Source organism: Phyllobates terribilis, unplaced genomic scaffold, assembly GCF_046119375.1.
Source record: "Phyllobates terribilis strain yellow unplaced genomic scaffold, ASM4611937v1 Scaffold_13__5_contigs__length_258822181, whole genome shotgun sequence".
Lineage (NCBI taxonomy): Eukaryota > Metazoa > Chordata > Amphibia > Anura > Dendrobatidae > Phyllobates > Phyllobates terribilis.
The window spans coordinates 228296366-228314983 of record NW_027362773.1 but is presented as its reverse complement, the minus strand read 5'-3'; the positions used below and the strand labels follow the sequence as shown (position 1 = coordinate 228314983).

General features: G+C 48.5%; 1 protein-coding gene across 2 annotated transcripts in view; it reads left to right on the top strand.

The window, feature by feature from the left end:
- The first annotated feature begins 14291 nt into the window (after positions 1–14291).
- LOC141174419 (C-signal-like) overlaps positions 14292–18618 on the top strand; it is a 65267-nt gene continuing 60940 nt past the window's right edge. Inside the window, exon 1 of one of the 2 annotated variants that reach the window (XM_073659334.1) lies at positions 14292–14343. In XM_073659334.1, the coding sequence (XP_073515435.1) occupies positions 14297–14343 (47 nt within the window). In that variant the 5' untranslated portion in view covers positions 14292–14296. Of the gene's footprint in view, positions 14344–14879; positions 15013–18618 lie in introns of those variants that run through there. The other variant, XM_073659335.1, reaches the window with a different exon arrangement.

Here is an 18618-nt window from a genome sequence, read left to right as displayed (position 1 = left end):
CTGTGCAGTCAGGTATATAAGATGCGTGAGTGGTGACAATAAATGGCCGCTGTCTGTACAGTCAGGTATATAAGATGTGTGAGTGGTGACAATAAATGGCCGCTGTCTGTGCAGTCAGGTATATAAGATGCGTGACTGGTCACAATAAATGGCCGCCGTCTGTGCAGTCAGGTATATAAGATGCGTGAGTGGTGACAATAAATGGTCGCTGTCTGTGCAGTCAGGTATATAAGATTCGTGACTGGTGCCAATAAATGGCCGCTGTCTGTGCAATCAGGTATATAAGATGTGTGAGTGGTGACAATAAATGGCCGCTGTCTGTGCAGTCAGGTATATAAAATGCGTGAGTGGTGACAATAAATGGCCGCTGTCTGTGCTGTCAGGTATATAAGATGCGTGAGTGGTGACAATAAATGGCCACTGTCTGTGCAGTCAGGTATATAAGATGTGTGAGTGGTGGCAATAAATGGCCGCTGTCTGTGCAGTCAGGCATATAAGATGTATGAGTGGTGACAATAAATGGCCGCTGTCTGTGTAGTCAGGTATATAAGATGCCTGAGTGGTGACAATAAATGGCCGCTGTCTGTGCAGTCAGGTATATAAGATGCCTGAGTGGTGACAATAAATGGCCGCTGTCTGTGCAGTCAGGTATATAAGATGCGTGAGTGGTGACAATAAATGGCCGCTGTCTGTGCAGTCAGGTATATAAGATGCCTGAGTGGTGACAATAAAAATAAATGGCCGCTGTCTGTGCAGTCAGGTATATAAGAAGCGTGAGTGGTGACAATAAATGGCTGCTGTCTGTGCTGTCAGGGATATATGATGTGTGAGTGGTGACAATAACTGGCCGCTGTCTGTGCAGTCAGGTATATAAGATGTGTGAGTGGTAACAATAAATGGCCGTTGTCTGTGCAGTCAGGTATATAAGATGTGTGAGTGGTGACAATAAATGGTCGCTGTCTGTGCAGTCAGGTATATAAGATGCCTGAGTGGTAACAATAAATGGCCGCTGTCTGTGCAGTCAGGTATATAAGATGCGTGAGTGGTGACAATAAATGGCCGCTGTCTGTGCAGTTAGGTACATAAGATGCCTGAGTGGTGACAATAAATGGCTGCTGTCTGTGCAGTCAGGTATATAAGATGTGTGAGTGGTGACAATAAATGGCCGCTGTCTGTGCAGTCAGGTATATAAGATGCCTGAGTGGTGACAATAAATGGCCGCTGTCTGTGCAGTCAGGTATATAAGTTGTGTGAGTGGTGACAATAAATGGCCGCTGTCTGTGCAGTCAGGTATATAAGATGCCTGAGTGGTGACAATAAATGGCCGCTGTCTCTGCAGTCAGGTATATAGGATGTGTGAGTGGTGACAATAAATGGCCGCTGTCTGTGCAGTCAGGTATATAAGATGTGTGAGTGGTGACAATAAATGGCCGCTGTCTGTGCAGTCAGGTATATAAGATGTTTGAGTGGTAACAATAAATGGCCGCTGTCTGTGCAGTCAGGTATATAAGATGCGTGAGTGGTGACAATAAATGGCCGCTGTATGTGCAGTCAGGTATATAAGATGCGTGAGTGGTGACAATAAATGGCCGCTGTCTGTGCAGTCAGGAATATAAGATGTGTGAGTGGTGACAATAAATGGCCGCTGTCTGTGCAGTCAGGTATATAAGATGTGTGAGTGGTGACAATAAATGGCCGCTGTCTGTGCAGTCAGGCATATAAGATGTATGAGTGGTGACAATAAATTGCCGCTGTCTGTGCAGTCAGGTATATAAGATGTGTGAGTGGTGACAATAAATGACCGCTGTCTGTGCAGTCAGGCATATAAGATGTGTGAGTGGTGACAATAAATGGCCGCTGTCTGTGTAGTCAGGTATATAAGATGCCTGAGTGGTGACAATAAATGGCCGCTGTTTGTGTAGTCAGGTATATAAGATGCCTGAGTGGTGACAATAAAAATAAATGGCCGCTGTCTGTGCAGTCAGGTATATAAGATGCGTGAGTGGTGACAATAAATGGCCGCTGTCTGTGCAGTCAGGTATATAAGATGTGTGAGTGGTAACAATAAATGGCCGTTGTCTGTGCAGTCAGGCATATAAGATGTGTGAGTGGTGACAATAAATGGCCGCTGCCTGTGCAGTCAGGTATATAAGATGTGTGAGTGGTGACAATAAATGGCCGCTGTCTGTGCAGTCAGGCATATAAGATGTGTGAGTGGTGACAATAAATGGCCGCTGTCTGTGCTGTCAGGTATATAAGATGCCTGAGTGGTGACAATAAATGGCCGCTGTCTGTGCAGTCAGGCATATAAGATGCGTGAGTGGTGACAATAAATGGCCGCTGTCTGTGCAGTCAGGTATATAAGATGTGTGAGTGATGACAATAAATGGTCGCTGTCTGTGAAGTCAGGTATGTAAGATGTGTGAGTGGTGACAATAAATGGCCGCTGTCTGTGCAGTCATGCATTTAAGATGTGTGAGTGGTGACAATAAATGGCCGCTGTCTGTGCAGTCAGGTATATAAGATGCCTGAGTGGTGACAATAAATGGCCGCTGTCTGTGCAGTCAGGTATATAAGATGCCTGAGTGGTGACAATAAATGGCCGCTGTCTGTGCAGTCAGGTATATAAGATGCATAAGTGGTGACAATAAATGGTCGCTGTCTGTGCAGTCAGGTATATAAGATGCATAAGTGGTGACAATAAATGGCCGCCGTCTGTGCAGTCAGGTATATAAGAAGCCTGAGTGGTGACAATAAATGGCCGCTGTTTGTGCAGTCAGGCATATAAGATGCGTGAGTGGTGATAATAAATGGCCGCTGTCTCTGCAGTCAGGTATATAAGATGTGTGAGATGTGACAATAAATGGCCGCTGTCTGTGCAGTCAGGTATATAAGATGCCTGAGTGGTGACAATAAATAGCGGCTGTCTGTGCAGTCAGGTATATAAGATGCGTGAGTGGTGACAATAAATGGCCGCTGTCTGTGCAGTCAGGTATATAAGATGCGTGAGTGGTGACAATAAATGGCCGCTGCCTGTGCAGTCAGGTATATAAGATGCGTGAGTGGTGACAATAAATGGCCGCTGTCTGTGCAGTCAGGTATATAAGATGTGTGAGTGGTGACAATAAATGGCCGCTGTCTGTGCAGTCAGGTATATAAGATGCGTGACTGGTCACAATAAATGGCCGCCGTCTGTGCAGTCAGGTATATAAGATGCTTGAGTGGTAACAATAAATGGCCGCTGTCTGTGCAATCAGGTATATAAGATGTGTGAGTGGTGACAATAAATCGCCGCTGTCTGTGCAGTCAGGTATATAAAATGCGTGAGTGGTGACAATAAATGGCCGCTGTCTGTGCTGTCAGGTATATAAGATATGTGAGTGGTGACAATAAATGGCCGCTCTCTGTGCAGTCAGGTATATAAAATGCGTGAGTGGTGACAATAAATGGCCGCTGTCTGTGTAGTCAGGTATAAAAGATGCGTGAGTGGTGACAATAAATGGCCGCTGTTTGTGCAGTCAGGTATATAAGATGTGTGAGTGGTGACAATAAATGGCCACTGTCTGTGCAGTCAGGTATATAAGATCTGTGAGTGGTGACAATAAATGGCCGCTGTCTGTGCAGTCAGGTATATAAGATGCCTGGGTGGTGACAATAAATGGCCGCTGTCTGTGCAGTCAGGTATATAAGATGCATAAGTGGTGACAATAAATGGCCGCTGTCTGTGCAATCAGGTATATAAGATGCATAAGTGGTGACAATAAAGGGCCGCTGTCTGTGCAGTCAGGTATATAAGATGTGTGAGTGGTGACAATAAATGGCCGCTGTCTGTGCAGTCACGTATATAAGATGTGTGATTGGTGACAATAAATGGCCGCCGTCTGTGCAGTCAGGTATATAAGATGCCTGAGTGGTGACAATAAATGGCCGCTGTCTGTGCAGTCAGACATATAAGATGCGTGAGTGGTGACAATAAATGGTCGCTGTCTGTGCAGTCAGGTATATAAGATGTGTGATTGGTGACAATAAATGGCCGCCGTCTGTGCAGTCAGGTATATAAGATGCCTGAGTGGTGACAATAAATGGCCGCTGTCTGTGCAGTCAGACATATAAGATGTGTGAGTGGTGACAATAAATGGCCGCTGTCTGTGCAGTCAGGCATATAAGATGTGTGAGTGGTGACAATAAATGGCCGCTGTCTGTGCAGTCAGGTATATAAGATGTGTGATTGGTGACAATAAATGGCAGCCGTCTGTGCAGTCAGGTATATAAGATGCGTGAGTGGTGACAATAAATGGCCGCTGCCTGTGCAGTCAGGTATATAAGATGCGTGAGTGGTGACAATAAATGGCCGCCGTCTGTGCAGTCAGGTATATAAGATGCGTGAGTGGTGACAATAAATGGTCGCTGTCTGTGCAGTCAGGTATATAAGATGCGTGACTGGTGACAATAAATGGCCGCTGTCTGTGCAATCAGGTATATAAGATGTGTGAGTGGTGACAATAAATGGCCGCTGTCTGTGCAGTCAGGTACATAAGATGTGTGAGTGGTGACAATAAATGGCCGCTGTCTGTGCAGTCAGGTACATAAGATGTGTGAGTGGTGACAATAAATGGCCGCTGTCTGTGCAGTCAGGTATATAAGATGTGTGAGTGGTGACAATAAATAGCCGCTGTCTGTGCAGTCAGGTATATAAGATGCGTGAGTGGTGACAATAAATGGCCGCTGTCTGTTAAGTCAGGTATATACAGTAGTCAGGAATCATCTCTATCATTGTCATCTAGAAGGTTTGCTCAGTAATCTCTGCTCTTACCTGCTCCTGATGGTCTTCTTCTTCTTCTCTATAATTTTGATGTTCTCGTCCCTACAGTACATGAAACATATATCATCTCATGGAAATGTGGAGTAAGTAGGGGGGATTAGGATCTGTAAGAGGTTCGTTCTCAGGAGCGGAACAGACAGTCAATTCCCCAGTTTCTCACTCCAACCCAAATACTTTCTTAGCACCATTTGTCCATTTCCTCCATCACACAGATAAAGGGGTCTCCCAGGATTAGAATACTGATGACCAATCGTTAGGATCTGCCCCCAATAAAAGGGAAGCAGATATCTGGATCCCGATGGAGACCCCACTGATTAGCTGACACTGACTGTTACCTAGAAGCGGCCGTGCAGATCGGGGGCTGCAGAGTCTACAATTTATTAGAATACATTAATGCCAAGGTTCAGATGTCTGTGAAGCACGGCATGAGTACAGACATCGATTACTGACCGGCCCAAACCTGACAGCCCCATAAGCCAACACAAGACTATGAGAAAGCGACATTTTCAGATTTTTGTATACTTGGACCAAAACGCAGAAAATGGTGTAAAATAATAAAAGAGCCATAGTCACATGATAAATCCTGTAGAGCAGCAATGAAGTTAGTGACTACCCATGTGACCGCTGCAGCTAATCACTGGCTTTGTGCCATTTCCTATATTTCAGACTAAAATCCAGCGATTGAAGAGACTCCAGCGATGTGGTGTAATTAAAATTTCCATTTATTTAAAGGATGATGTTTCCATAAAAAATGCATTTACAAAGAGAGCCAATTTACACCATATGGGCAAGCAGAGTAAAAAAAAAAAAACCGCTACGCGTTTCGGTTTAGAAAAGCCTTAATCGTGGTATATATGTGGCACCCCAGGGGTCTGGTTACCACAGTAATAGAAATATTACGTCTGAGAGCAAGTGGGAGGTTTCTCTGGTCAGGAGCCCTAAGCATGCAACACTGCCCGCCCAGACCTGGGAGGGGAGGAATCTGCCCTTATAAACTGGGTCTGGGGCGGATTAGGACAGTCAGAGCCTGGAGACAGTTCCAGACACAGGGAAAGTGTCAGCAAGGAGCTCTGTAGGAGCAGGAGCGAGTGCCAGGGGCTGGAAGCTAGATAGCTCGCCCTGGCTGAAGACATTAAGACAGGACACGGAGTCCGAGGCTGTGGGGACATCCAGGTCCAGCAGCAGAATCCAACCGGCAGGGGATTCCATGTCCTCTGGCCAGAGGAGCCCGGAGGCACGGTCACAAGCAAGGGACCAGCACCGCCATCATGGAGCGGAGGCTAACAGAAGGCCCCAAGTCACCGGCCATACGGGGGAGCACCACACGGTATACTCAGGGACGTGGGCTACTTCTACCCGCATACAGCAAGGTAGCCAGGAAGAGTGCAGATAGAAGGGGAGGCCTACAACTCCACCTGGTAAGGGGAGATCCTGCTTGCTCAAAGACTGACCAGGCCTCTACTGCTAACCAGTACTCCCGGGAGGGTCTGCTTTATAACACCAGTAAAGACCCTGAACTGCACGGCATGGACTCTGAGTTATTCCTGCTGCACTCGTGCACCATCACGCCCATCATCCACACTAACTGCCCTGAGGCCATACTCCTCCCGTGGGGAGTCATCCCGTTCTTAGCTGCACACACAACACCGGCCTCAGCGGTCTGCCTTGCAGCGGCGGTCCCCACTGACCGCAATCCACGGGTGGCGTAGTCGGACTATTATCTCACTAATAAGACTGCCACTGAATTGACCACCCTGGGCACGGACCGGGTCAGCGAAACGGAGACTACAACCCCCAGTGATCCGGCTCCGGGTATTCCCTGCACAACACAGGCCCAGGGGGCGCGTCAACTTTGGCGTAGTCGGCAGGATTCAGACCAACCCGCCCCAACGGGTATTGCGTGCCTGAAAAAAGACTTTTGCACTTACCTGAGAGAAGTTTCCCGCCGTCCGAAGTCGTTTCCCGCCATCGGACGCCATCTTGGGTCGTTTCCCGCCATCTTCTGCTGTCTTCCCGCCATCCGCAGCCGCTTCCCGCCATCGGACGCCATCTTCGGGATGCCGCGCGGGAAGAAGAGGGGCATGGACGCCGAAAGCGTGCGAGATCCGAAGATCCGTCCCAAGCGCTGACGCTGCGCAAGGTCCTGGAAGGGAGAGGGAGCGACGCTGACGTCACAGGAGCGCGACGCAAGGTCCTCGACCCCGACGATCGACTGCGGAGCCGCGGCCTACGGAAGAAGAGCATCGCAAGGTAGGCCACGGTCCACTAGGGGGGAAGGAGGATGTCGGATACCAAGGAGAGCTCCACCGCCACACCGGCCGCCAGCGCAACCGCTGCTGCGGTCATGCCATTCACCATGCCCTATATCCCGGGGGCAACCTGGCTACCCCAGTACTCAGGGGAGTCACATACCCTAAGTGACTTTAGGGAAAGACTGGATAGCCTCTTCCAGGTATACCCCCTCACGGAAGAGCAAAAAGTGAGCATCCTGGTGGCCCAGTTAATCGGGGCAGCCCAAAGGGAGGTAAAGTCCTGGCCACCTAGGAAGAAGAGGACTGTCAGAGAAATACTAGCCCGGCTGAAAGACACATTTGATACCCGCATCTCAGCCGAAATAAAGCTCAGATTTTACGGGTGCAAACAACGGGCACATGAAAGTATAAGAGACTATGCTCTAAACCTACAAGAGGCCCTGAGAGCCATTAAGCAGGCAGACCCTGACAGCGTGGGGAATGAAGACAAGCTGATGACCGAACAATTTATTGAGGGTCTGCTGTGCAATGCCCACCGAACCCAGTTGCGGGCAATGGCCTTACAGGACCCTGACCTGGACTTTGCACAGTTCAAGGACAGAGCCATCCGGGTGCTCCGAGAACCGGCACCAGGTGGCGCTGTGACCCACAGGCGCCCTGCTATCACTTATCACCAGGACGCGGCGCCCTTGTCTGCAGGGCCTGTGGGAGCTGATGCGCAGGCTTTGAACAATAACCCGGCTACAGACCTGCACCATCAGGTCCAAGAGCTGACTAAGAGCGTTGCCGCGCTAACCAGAACTGTGCAGTCTTTACAGGTCTCTTCTCCAGGAAAGATCCAGCTGGCATCTGGACCGGAGGACGTCCCGTGGTGCCGACTGAGGAGGACCCCACCGTCCAGAGGAAGACCCAGCGACAGATACAACGAGGACGGACGACCCATCTGCCGCTGCTGCAATCAACCTGGACACATGGCAAGGTACTGTCATTTAAACGGGCACAACCTGGGGTAGAGGGCCAACCCCCAGGCCTAAGATCATCAGGCCCATCGAACTGGCGTGACAAATACGTAGGGGGACGTCCGGTCTTGCCTGTGGTACTGGATGGTATTCCTATGAGCGTCCTACTGGACACTGGGTCGCAGGTCACCACCATCCCGTACGTGCTCTTCAAGAGGTACTGGAATGACTCGGACATAACCCGCTACCCAGATGACGACCTGAGCATTATCGCCAGCAATGGTCAGCCCGTGCCACAGATAGGATTTAAAGAGGTGACCATCAAGGTCGGTAAAGTTGAACTGCCGGCACAAGGACTGATCATTGTGGACATTGACTGTCGCGAGAGTCACCCAAAAATAACCCTAGGTACTAACGTAATCGAAAACTGTCTTGCAGAGGTGATTCTTATTTTGCAACAGGTTGCCAAGAATGCCAGTTCCAGCCAGCAGCGTGTCCTCCAAAAAGAGATCCGGGCACTGATGAAACGGCAACAGGTGGAACTATCTGGTGGTGAGATTGGTAGCATGAGAATGTGTGACCCGTTCCCTATTGCCATGCCCCCGAAAAGTGAGATGATGATTTGGTGCCGGGCACCTATTGGTCTAAGAGGTAGAGACTACCAAGCAATGGTAGAACCCGTCTACTCAGACAGTAGGCCCACCATTTTGACAGCACGGGGGGTGGTCGATGTACGCCATGGGAGGGTGCCCGTCCGCATCATAAATATCGGGGAGAGAGAAGTATACCTGCCCCGGTATGCCACGCTAGCCAAATTGTTCACCATCAACCAGAACTCTGTACAGGCCGTGGAACCCTTGCCTCCATCTCAACCAGAGGAAGGTAACGGCTCTAAGAAACCAATGGAGGACTGGTGTCAGCAACTGCATTTGGGTACTGACTCCACTCCCTCACACCAAAAACAGGGAGTCTATCGGGTGGTTCAAGAGTACGAGAGAGTGTTTAGTAAACACCCGCTGGACTTCGGGCGAGTAAAGGGGGTAGAACATCACATCCCCACGGGAGACCATCCTCCCATAAAGGAGAGATACCGACCCGTACCCCCTGCACACTATCAACACGCCAAGGGGATGCTAAAAGACATGAAGGAGGCTGGGGTAATTAGGGACAGCTGTAGCCCCTGGGCAGCTCCACTAGTCCTAGTGAAAAAGAAAGACAACACCATGAGAATGTGTGTAGACTACAGGAAGGTCAACCGTATCACACACAAAGATGCGTACCCATTACCAAGGATAGAAGAGTCCTTAGCTGCATTAAAATCTGCTAACTTCTTCTCTACTTTGGATCTCACTAGCGGGTACTGGCAGGTTCCTGTAGCAGAGGTGGACCGGGAGAAGACCGCATTCACCACCCCGATGGGACTCAGCGAATTTAACTGTATGCCGTTCGGGCTCTGCAACGCACCAGGAACCTTCCAACGGTTGATGGAATGCTGTCTGGGACACCGGAACTTCGAGACGGTCCTATTATACCTGGACGATGTCATCGTCTATTCCAAGACCTATGAGGACCATCTGGAACACCTGGCAGAAGTGTTTGAAGCCCTGGCAAACTATGGCCTAAAGGTAAAACCCTCAAAGTGTCATGTACTGAAGCCAAAGGTACAGTACCTGGGACACGTGGTGAGTGCTGACGGAGTGGCCCCCGACCTTGACAAGATCACCGTGATTAAGGACTGGCCAAGACCATCCAGCATAAAGGAAGTGCGGCAGTTCCTCGGGTTGGTAGGCTACTACCGAAGATTCATTCCCGGTTTTACCAAGAAGGCAGCTCCTATGCAGGACCTCCTGATAGGCCAGTCCAGGAAGGCCAAAAACCAGAAGCCACACTTCAGATGCGAAAAGCTGGAAGAGGAGTCATTCCGCCAGCTGAAGATGGCCCTCACGGGGGATGAAATCCTGGCGTACCCTGATTACAGCCAGCCCTTTATCCTCCACACAGACGCAAGCAACATCGGGCTAGGAGCCGTACTGTCCCAGATCCAGCAGGGGAGAGAACGGGTAATTGCTTACGCCAGCCGAAAACTGCGACCCACGGAAAGAAACCCTGAGAATTACAGCTCGTTCAAGCTAGAGTTCCTGGCAGTGGTGTGGGCGGTAACCGAACGTTTTAAGCATTACCTTGCCTCTTCCAGGTTCACCGGGTACACGGACAACAACCCATTGACACACCTGGACACTGCAAGACTGGGTGCCCTGGAGCAGAGATGGATGGCCCGCCTGTCCAATTATGAGTTCACGATCAAATACCGGGCAGGATGCTCCAATACCAACGCGGACGCCCTGTCCAGGATGCCAAACCTACCGGACGGAGGGGAAGATCCAGAAGAACTGGAAGAGGTCGAACTCCCTGCGTTCCACCGTCATGGGATTACCCAGTATTCCCACCGTGTGAGGGGCCAGCGATCCGCTACGTTCAACCCCTTACTCCATTACAACTGGGCGGAGACGCAAGACAGTGACCCCGCAGTCCGTCTGGTGAAGGAGATGCTGACCCAGGATGACGCCCGCCTGGACCCAGACGCTCCGGAAGAGACCAAGCAACTGTGGACGGAAAAAAGCAGACTGTTTCTCTACAAGGAGAAGTTGTGCCGCAGAATGGTCAATTCCCAGACACATGAACTGATCTGGCAGGTTGTGGTACCGAGACGGGACGCAGCTATGGTGCTGGAGGCCTACCACAATGGGGCAGGGCACTTCGGATGGAAGAAGCTGGAGTTCCTGCTGCGCGAACGGTTCTACTGGATAGGCATGAGAGGAGCCATTGAGAGATGGTGTAGAGACTGTGGCCCGTGCAATCTAAGAAGAAGGGACCGTGCCAGCCAGAGGACTCCCCTGCAGTCCATCATCACCAGGCAGCCGCTGGAACTGGTCGCTCTGGACCATGTTAAACTGGCCCCAAGCAGAAGCGGGTATGTCTACGCCCTAACCATCGTGGATCACTACTCCCGGTTCCTGGTGGTGGTCCCTGTCAAAGACTTGACGGCTCAGACAGCAGCCAGAGCCTTCCAGCTGCACTTCTGCCGCCCGCACGGGTACCCGGACCAAGTGCTGACGGACCAAGGACCAGCCTTCGAAGCGGAGGTCTTCCAGGAGTTCTGCAACCTGTATGGCTGCAAGAAGATAAGAACAACGCCCTATCACCCCCAAACCAATGGACTCTGCGAGAAGATGAACCAGGTGGTGATAGATCTGCTAAAAACATTGCCCCTGGAAGAAAGCAGTCTGTGACCTGAGAAACTGCCCGATCTGGTGGACCTGTATAACCACATCCCGGTAGGTTCCACCAACTGTACCCCGGCTTACCTAATGAGAGCAAGACCTGGTAAGCTGCCTGTTGACCTGGATATGGGAGTCCTGACACCTGAGGACACCTCGCCAGAGGCAGACTGGGATACAGAACGGCAGCAGCAGTATCGGAAAGTACAGGAGAGCGTCGAGCGAAGTCTCTGTCAATCAAGAGAAAGGCAGGAGAGGACTTATAACCAACATGCTCCCGCTGTTCCCCTGGTACCTGGAGAGCAGGTCTTGAAAAGAAAGAGACGGCTTCACAAGTTGGACGACCTGTGGGAGAAGGACCCATACACCATACTGCCCTCAAGCCATGAGAACCCTAAGGTCTGTGTCATCAGTAAGGATGGAGGAGAGACCACAGTCATTGTCTCCAGAGACCACCTGAAAAGTGTCCCGAGAAGTTGCAAAGCACGGATGAAGATCAGGAAAACCCTCAACCCATAGAGGAAAAGGAGGAAATGATCAGCACCGTACTCGGAGACTTTCCCCGGTCCTGGACACAAGTAAACAACGCTATCGTGGTGCCCGTCCTCACCTTTCTCCAGCCAGCCCCTCAAGTGCCTACAGAGGACCAGGTAGAGCGGGAAGAGCAGCCGGCCCAGGAGGCAGAAGATTCCATACCAGCAGACCAGGAGAATCAACCCTCTGCTAGCAGTGAGCCTGCCATGCCCCTAGTGAGCCAAAGAGTGCGCAGACAGCTGCCCAGCCTACCCATAACATCCCCTACACCCTGTAGTGCAGACCCAGTTAGTGAGCTCCGTAGGTCCACTAGAGTCACTAGAGGTCAGATGCTCGCTCGCTGGAGAATATAAAGTAATGCACTGTAAATTTACCTGTTTCTTAAAAATGTTTACGGTTTTTGTTGTTGCCTGTTATTAATTATGTTTCTCAGTTACCCTGCAGGGTTCTTTGGACTAACAGGTTATGGATAACCGGAACAACTTTGTAGATAGTTGCACATTGTGCCTCTTGCGAAGACGGCCGCGGAAGAGAAAATCTGTCTGGCGTGGCCTCCTTGCGGCCTAAAGTAGCTAGCTCCAGCCTTGCAGCCACGCCCAAGGCCAACGCAAGGGGTTTTCTTTGGACAGGTCCCCTACCTCGCTTAAGACTTCACCTTGGGTGACATGGACGCCCTCTTGTTTCACAAACTTCACCTTGGGTGATATGGACACCCGGTTACGGAAACGCCGTGACCACAAAATGTACTTTTTCATGTTGACTTGTTATTGTTATACCCTGCATTTATGTTTCTTTAAAAATATGTTTAGTCCCGGAGTACTAAATTTTACTAGGGGGGAATGTGGCACCCCAGGGGTCTGGTTACCACAGTAATAGAAATATTACGTCTGAGAGCAAGTGGGAGGTTTCTCTGGTCAGGAGCCCTAAGCATGCAACACTGCCCGCCCAGACCTGGGAGGGGAGGAATCTGCCCTTATAAACTGGGTCTGGGGTGGGATTAGGACAGTCAGAGCCTGGAGACAGTTCCAGACACAGGGAAAGTGTCAGCAAGGAGCTCTGTAGGAGCAGGAGCGAGTGCCAGGGGCTGGAAGCTAGATAACTCGCCCTGACTGAAGACACTAAGACCGGACACGGAGTCCGAGGCTGTGGGGACATCCAGGTCCAGCAGCAGAATCCAACCGGCAGGGGATTCCATGTCCTCTGGCCAGAGGAGCCCGGAGGCATGGTCACAAGCAAGGGACCAGCACCGCCATCGTGGAGCGGAGGCTAACAGAAGGCCCCAAGTCACCGGCCATACGGATGAGCACCACACGGTATACTCAGGGACGTGGGCTACTTCTACCCGCATACAGCAAGGTAGCCAGGAAGAGTGCAGATTAACGGGGAGGCCTACAACTCCACCTGGTCAGGGGAGATCCTGCTAGCTCTCAGACTGACCAGGCCTCTACTGCTAGCCAGTACTCCCGGGAGGGTCTGCTTTATAACACCAGTAAAGACCCTGAACTGCACGGCACGGACTCTGAGTTATTCCTGCTGCGCTCGTGCACCATCACTCCCATCATCCACACTAACTGCCCTGAGGCCATACTCCTCCTGTGGGGAGTCATCCCGTTCTTAGCTGCACACACAACACCGGCCTCAGCGGTCTGCCTTGCAGCGGCGGTCCCCACTGACCGCAATCCACGGGTGGCGTAGTCGGACTATTATCTCACTAATAAGACTGCCACTGAATTGACCACCCTGGGCACGGACCGGGTCAGCGCCACGGAGACTACAACCCCCAGTGATCCGGCTCCGGGTATTCCCTGCACAACACAGGCCCAGGGGGCGCGTCATATACTTTGGAATACAAGCAGGGTATAAATACAAAAGAACAGCAAACTGACAAAGGAAGTCCAATCAGTTAAGTAATTAATTCTTGTGACGTTCGGGTGTTACATCTTCGTTTCCCAGTTGGAGACAGGCTTTTTTCTTTTTGTGGTTATTTAATGCTACAGACGTTATAATAAAAGTTTCTGGCAAGAGAATTGAAACAAATTAGCTGAACAGTATAGATTCTGCATGTTGGAAACAGTAACAAGTCTACGAAACACAATGTATACCAGCGAAATATATGTATGTATGGCTGAATAAAAAATCTCCCACAGCAGGAGGTGACCAGTTTAGTTCGTCCGGTTTATTCCAGCTTTCATCTAGATATCCATATATATCGTACTACCGTATATAATAAAACTATTATTTTCAATTATCCATTGCTGTATACAAAAGATATGTTGGCATTATTTATTAGTATATATGGAACGAAAAATTACTTACAGTTTGCTGTCAAAAAGGAAAGAAATTGATAACTTTTTGTTCACAATGACCTGTTATTAATGTGTTATTAATCTCTTCACATCACATGGGTAGTCACTAACTTCATTGCTGCTCTACAGGATTTATCATGTGACTATGGCTCTTATGGCAGCAAGGAGGAAACACCGGGAAGGAGTTTATAGGTGAGCGGACTTTATCATTTTCTTTGTGTGTTTCCTATATTTGGCCACATTTTTTACATTGGAAAATCACAGAAATTTGACTGGTGATAGTTATGGAAGGGATGAGAAAAAATGATGTTGGCAGCTAGGTTCAATTTCTTATATAGGAGCACATGTATATCTTCTTATATTAACAGCAAATATCTGCACTTACAGAACTGCGATGTTATCAATCATTTTTTCTTCCTCGTCCTTTATCTCCTCGGGCGTCTCCTCTCTATAGTGCATGAAACAGAGATCACTCTATATGTTAGACGAGAACTTCACTGAGACTTGATGTAATACTAATGCTTGATTTTAACTATATACTGTACCATACACACTATATACTTTATACATACACACACTATATACATATACACACTATATACTACATACACACAATATAGGCTACACATACTGTATGTGTGTGTATACACACACACACCTTTATTATATCTGCCGCTCATTACTTCCAAGGTCATTCTGTATATACCCTCATCCCAGGACAGTAGTGGAGGGGGTGCCATCATGAAGAGGAGGGGACGCAGTACAGATAGGACTGAAGGCTGTTTCCTGTCCTGTCTGCACTCCGCTGTGTTGGATCCTTTCCCCTCCGCACACTTTTAGCTTCTGATGCTGTGATAAACTGTAAGTAATGCTGTGCATCCTCTGTTTTTGACACCCTTAACGCTGACCTTTAATAAGTGGAATCATTTTCAGCCTATTGGTTTAACCCTCCACCATAGTCAAGGGTCGATCATGTGGCCCCTTGGAAAATGTAATTGTCTACCCCTGGGATAAAGAAATCAAAACGATTGATATAGAAGAGTATATATTCCATAGGAATGATATATCCCAATCATCTCTATTCACAGTTGGAAGTGTTTTTTACAAAGCAGGCCCTTTAATATAAATTCCTAAGAATCCAGGTATGCTATTATCAAGCTGCGCCACTAGAGATAACCAGGTGGATCACTTGTGGTGGTGAAACTACTGGATAACTAGGGCTTAATAGAAAGCAGTGGACCAGCGGGTGTAAGCAATACATAGCAGGGTCACTACAAATACTGTCCTCCACCAGTGGGTCCAGCTAAAACACAACCTTGTATAATATATCAGGCTGGTCACATAGTGTTATATTTCCAGAAATAACATACGTACTGGCTAGTCTCCTGGGATGGACGCCAGATATTCTTCTTATATAGGTTTGGGATGAAAGCTGGTGGGGAAGTCAGGATGTCGAAAATCCATCTTTTGGAGAAGTGAAGAAAAGAAAAGTAATGACAAAGATTACACAACAGCGAATGTATCACAGCGACCTCAGACCCACAATGATCCGACAAAGGTGACATATTGGAGAGATCGCACCACTCAGGGTGTATTGTGACTGCAGGGGGCGCCACTATCTAATAGCAGCTTCCTCTCCCTGCAGCTTCTTTCTCAGCTCAGGATGATGGAGGGGTAAAGCGATCCTGTCAGCAGGATTTAGCCCTGTAAACTAAAGGCATGGCTATAATGGTGGTGTGATGCTGATCAATCTGATACCTGACGTGAAGGGATCCGCTCAGTGGCTGCTGAATACTCACGTTATGAGGTTTCCAGAAAATGACCTCTTCTGTGCTTCAGTGTGCTTTGGGGGGGGGGGACGTGGGGGCAGGGTCTTCTCATCTCCCCTACCCCACCAGCCTCCGTTGTTTCTTATGCAGTCACTGAACTGAGCCGAGATCTCGATCTGCTCATGCGCCACCTCCAGTGCCATTTTATTGAAATCCTATACACGGGACGCTGGCTACTACTGCGCATGCACCGCCCACACAATGATGGCGGCGTGGAATTTTAAAAAGGAGGCAGGTCGCTGAATAATCAGTAACAAATAAAGTAGCACCCTGCTGTAATGCAATTCAGATTTCATATATTGCATGTTTGCATACTTGGCGTTGCAGAGTGCTACTTTATTTCTTAGCTATACATGGAGATGGCTACTCTTAGTAAGCTCCTGTACACACCAGTTTTCTGTTTTGGAAGTGACTGTCAGTCTTTTGATAACTGAACAATCAGTGACCCAGCCCCCACGTCACACACTGAAGCACAGACGTCATTTTATGAAAACTTCATAAAGTGAGTATTCAGCTGCCACTGATCGGATCCCTTCACATCAGGTATCGGATTAATCAGCATCACAGCGCCATTATAGCCAGTCTTTTAGTTTGTAGGGCTAAATCCTGCCGGCAGGTTCACTTTAAGTAATGTGTTTTTTTACTGGATTTTTCATTTTTTATACAGTCTAAGGCCCAAATTTATCAAAGTATTTTAACCAGAATTCTGGCATAAATTGCTTTGAAAAGTTGCAAAATTTTGGCATAACCTGGAGTTGCACCAAAATTTTGCAACGTTTGGCGATTTCACATCAGTTTCTCTCAGCTCTGCCAAAATGGGCATAACAGTGACAGGACATGGGTGCAGTGGCGGCGTCACACCACAGCTCATCTAATGCATGACATGCAGTGGAATTTCCTACTCCAGAAATCTTACTTCAGTCTGAGACTGGAGTATGATTTCCGGTATGGCGCACAGAGGTGCATGCCACTTGTCAGATGCTGATTCATGACGAGGCATACACCCCTTCATCGATCAGGAGAGTCTGACGCCACCACATCCCCTCATCAAGACCAGTTTGATATATCAGGGCCTTAGTTTTTCTTTTTTAATATATCTCCAATACAGTTTTTTGTTCTATTAACAAAAGTTTCTGTTTTTTTTTTATTAAAATTAGTTACGACATAAAGGGGTTAAAATGGACCTAAGGCCCCTGAGTAATGAGACCACTGTGTTTTATTGGTGTATAAATTTGAAATCTACAATAAAAAGTGACATTTTGGATTTTCTTTAACTTTCATAATATTTGAATTAAAGATGGGATGAGAATGGTTTTAGGCAATTACTTTCTATGTCATATGCACACATGATTACATGTTGGGTCGTGTGCTCTTTTAGTATCACATTCCTATATCGTACCCCCAACTTTGAAAGACAGAAAAGAAGATGATGTTTTGTGAGTGCACTTGGTGCTCTATCACAGTAGAATACCCCTGTATGTGCCCCACCCCCACAGTATAAAACCTCCCCAGTATGGACATGTGCTGACCCCCTGAAACAGCTCAGAGATCACAGGCTGTGTGGTGGTGCAGGGATCTGACGGCTCTCTGCTCCACTACTCAACCATATCTATGAGGATTGGACATGTACTGACCTCCTGAGACAGTGCAGAGAGCACAGGCTGTGTGGTGGTGCAGGGAGCTGACGGCTCTCTGCTCCACTACTCAACCATATCTATGAGGATTGGACATGTACTGACCTCCTGAGACAGTGCAGAGAGCACAACCTGTGTGGTGGTGCAGGGAGCTGACGGCTCTCTGCTCCACTATTCAACCATATCTATGAGGATTGGACATGTGCTGACCTCCTCAGACAGCGCAGAGAGCACAGGCTGTGTGGTGGTGCAGGGAGCTGACAGCTCTCTGCTGCACTATTCAACCATATCTATGAGGATTGGACATGTGCTGACCTCCTGAGACAGCGCAGAGAGCACAGGCTGTGTGGTGGTGCAGGGAGCTGACGGCTCTCTGCTGCACTATTCAACCATATCTATGAGGATTGGACATGTGCTGACCTCCTGAGACAGCGCAGAGAGCACAGGCTGTGTGGTGGTGCAGGGAGCTGACGGCTCTCTGCACCACTACTCAACCATATCTATGAGGATACAGATTGGACATGTGCTGACCTCCTGAGTCAGCTTCCTAAATCCAGGATCCTGGACAGGAGCTATGGTATAGAAAGTATACCTATTTATAATTATAACTTGTGTCTTTCTGAAGGAGCCATATAAAATGCTGGGTCATGTTTCATTTTTCCTGGCACCCATATTAAATAGTCAAATAAATAAAATGAATCTAAACCATGTGTCCTATAAACCTCCTACACTGAGAAATGACTTTCGCACACTAAGTGACAACTATCAGCGTAGAGAGATATATAGAATGTGCAGACAGGTTTTATATTTCTACGTTAAAAAATAAGCACTTACGAAGTTTCCTCCATCAGGTTTATTTGTTTCTCTTCCATTTCTATTTTCTCCTCTATCAGTTTTTTGATATCCCATCTGTTGTACATGGAACATGTATCATTATCTCATATGTAAATTTATAAATATCAGAAATTTGAAGATCATTAGTAAACAAATTCTGCCCCTTCGCC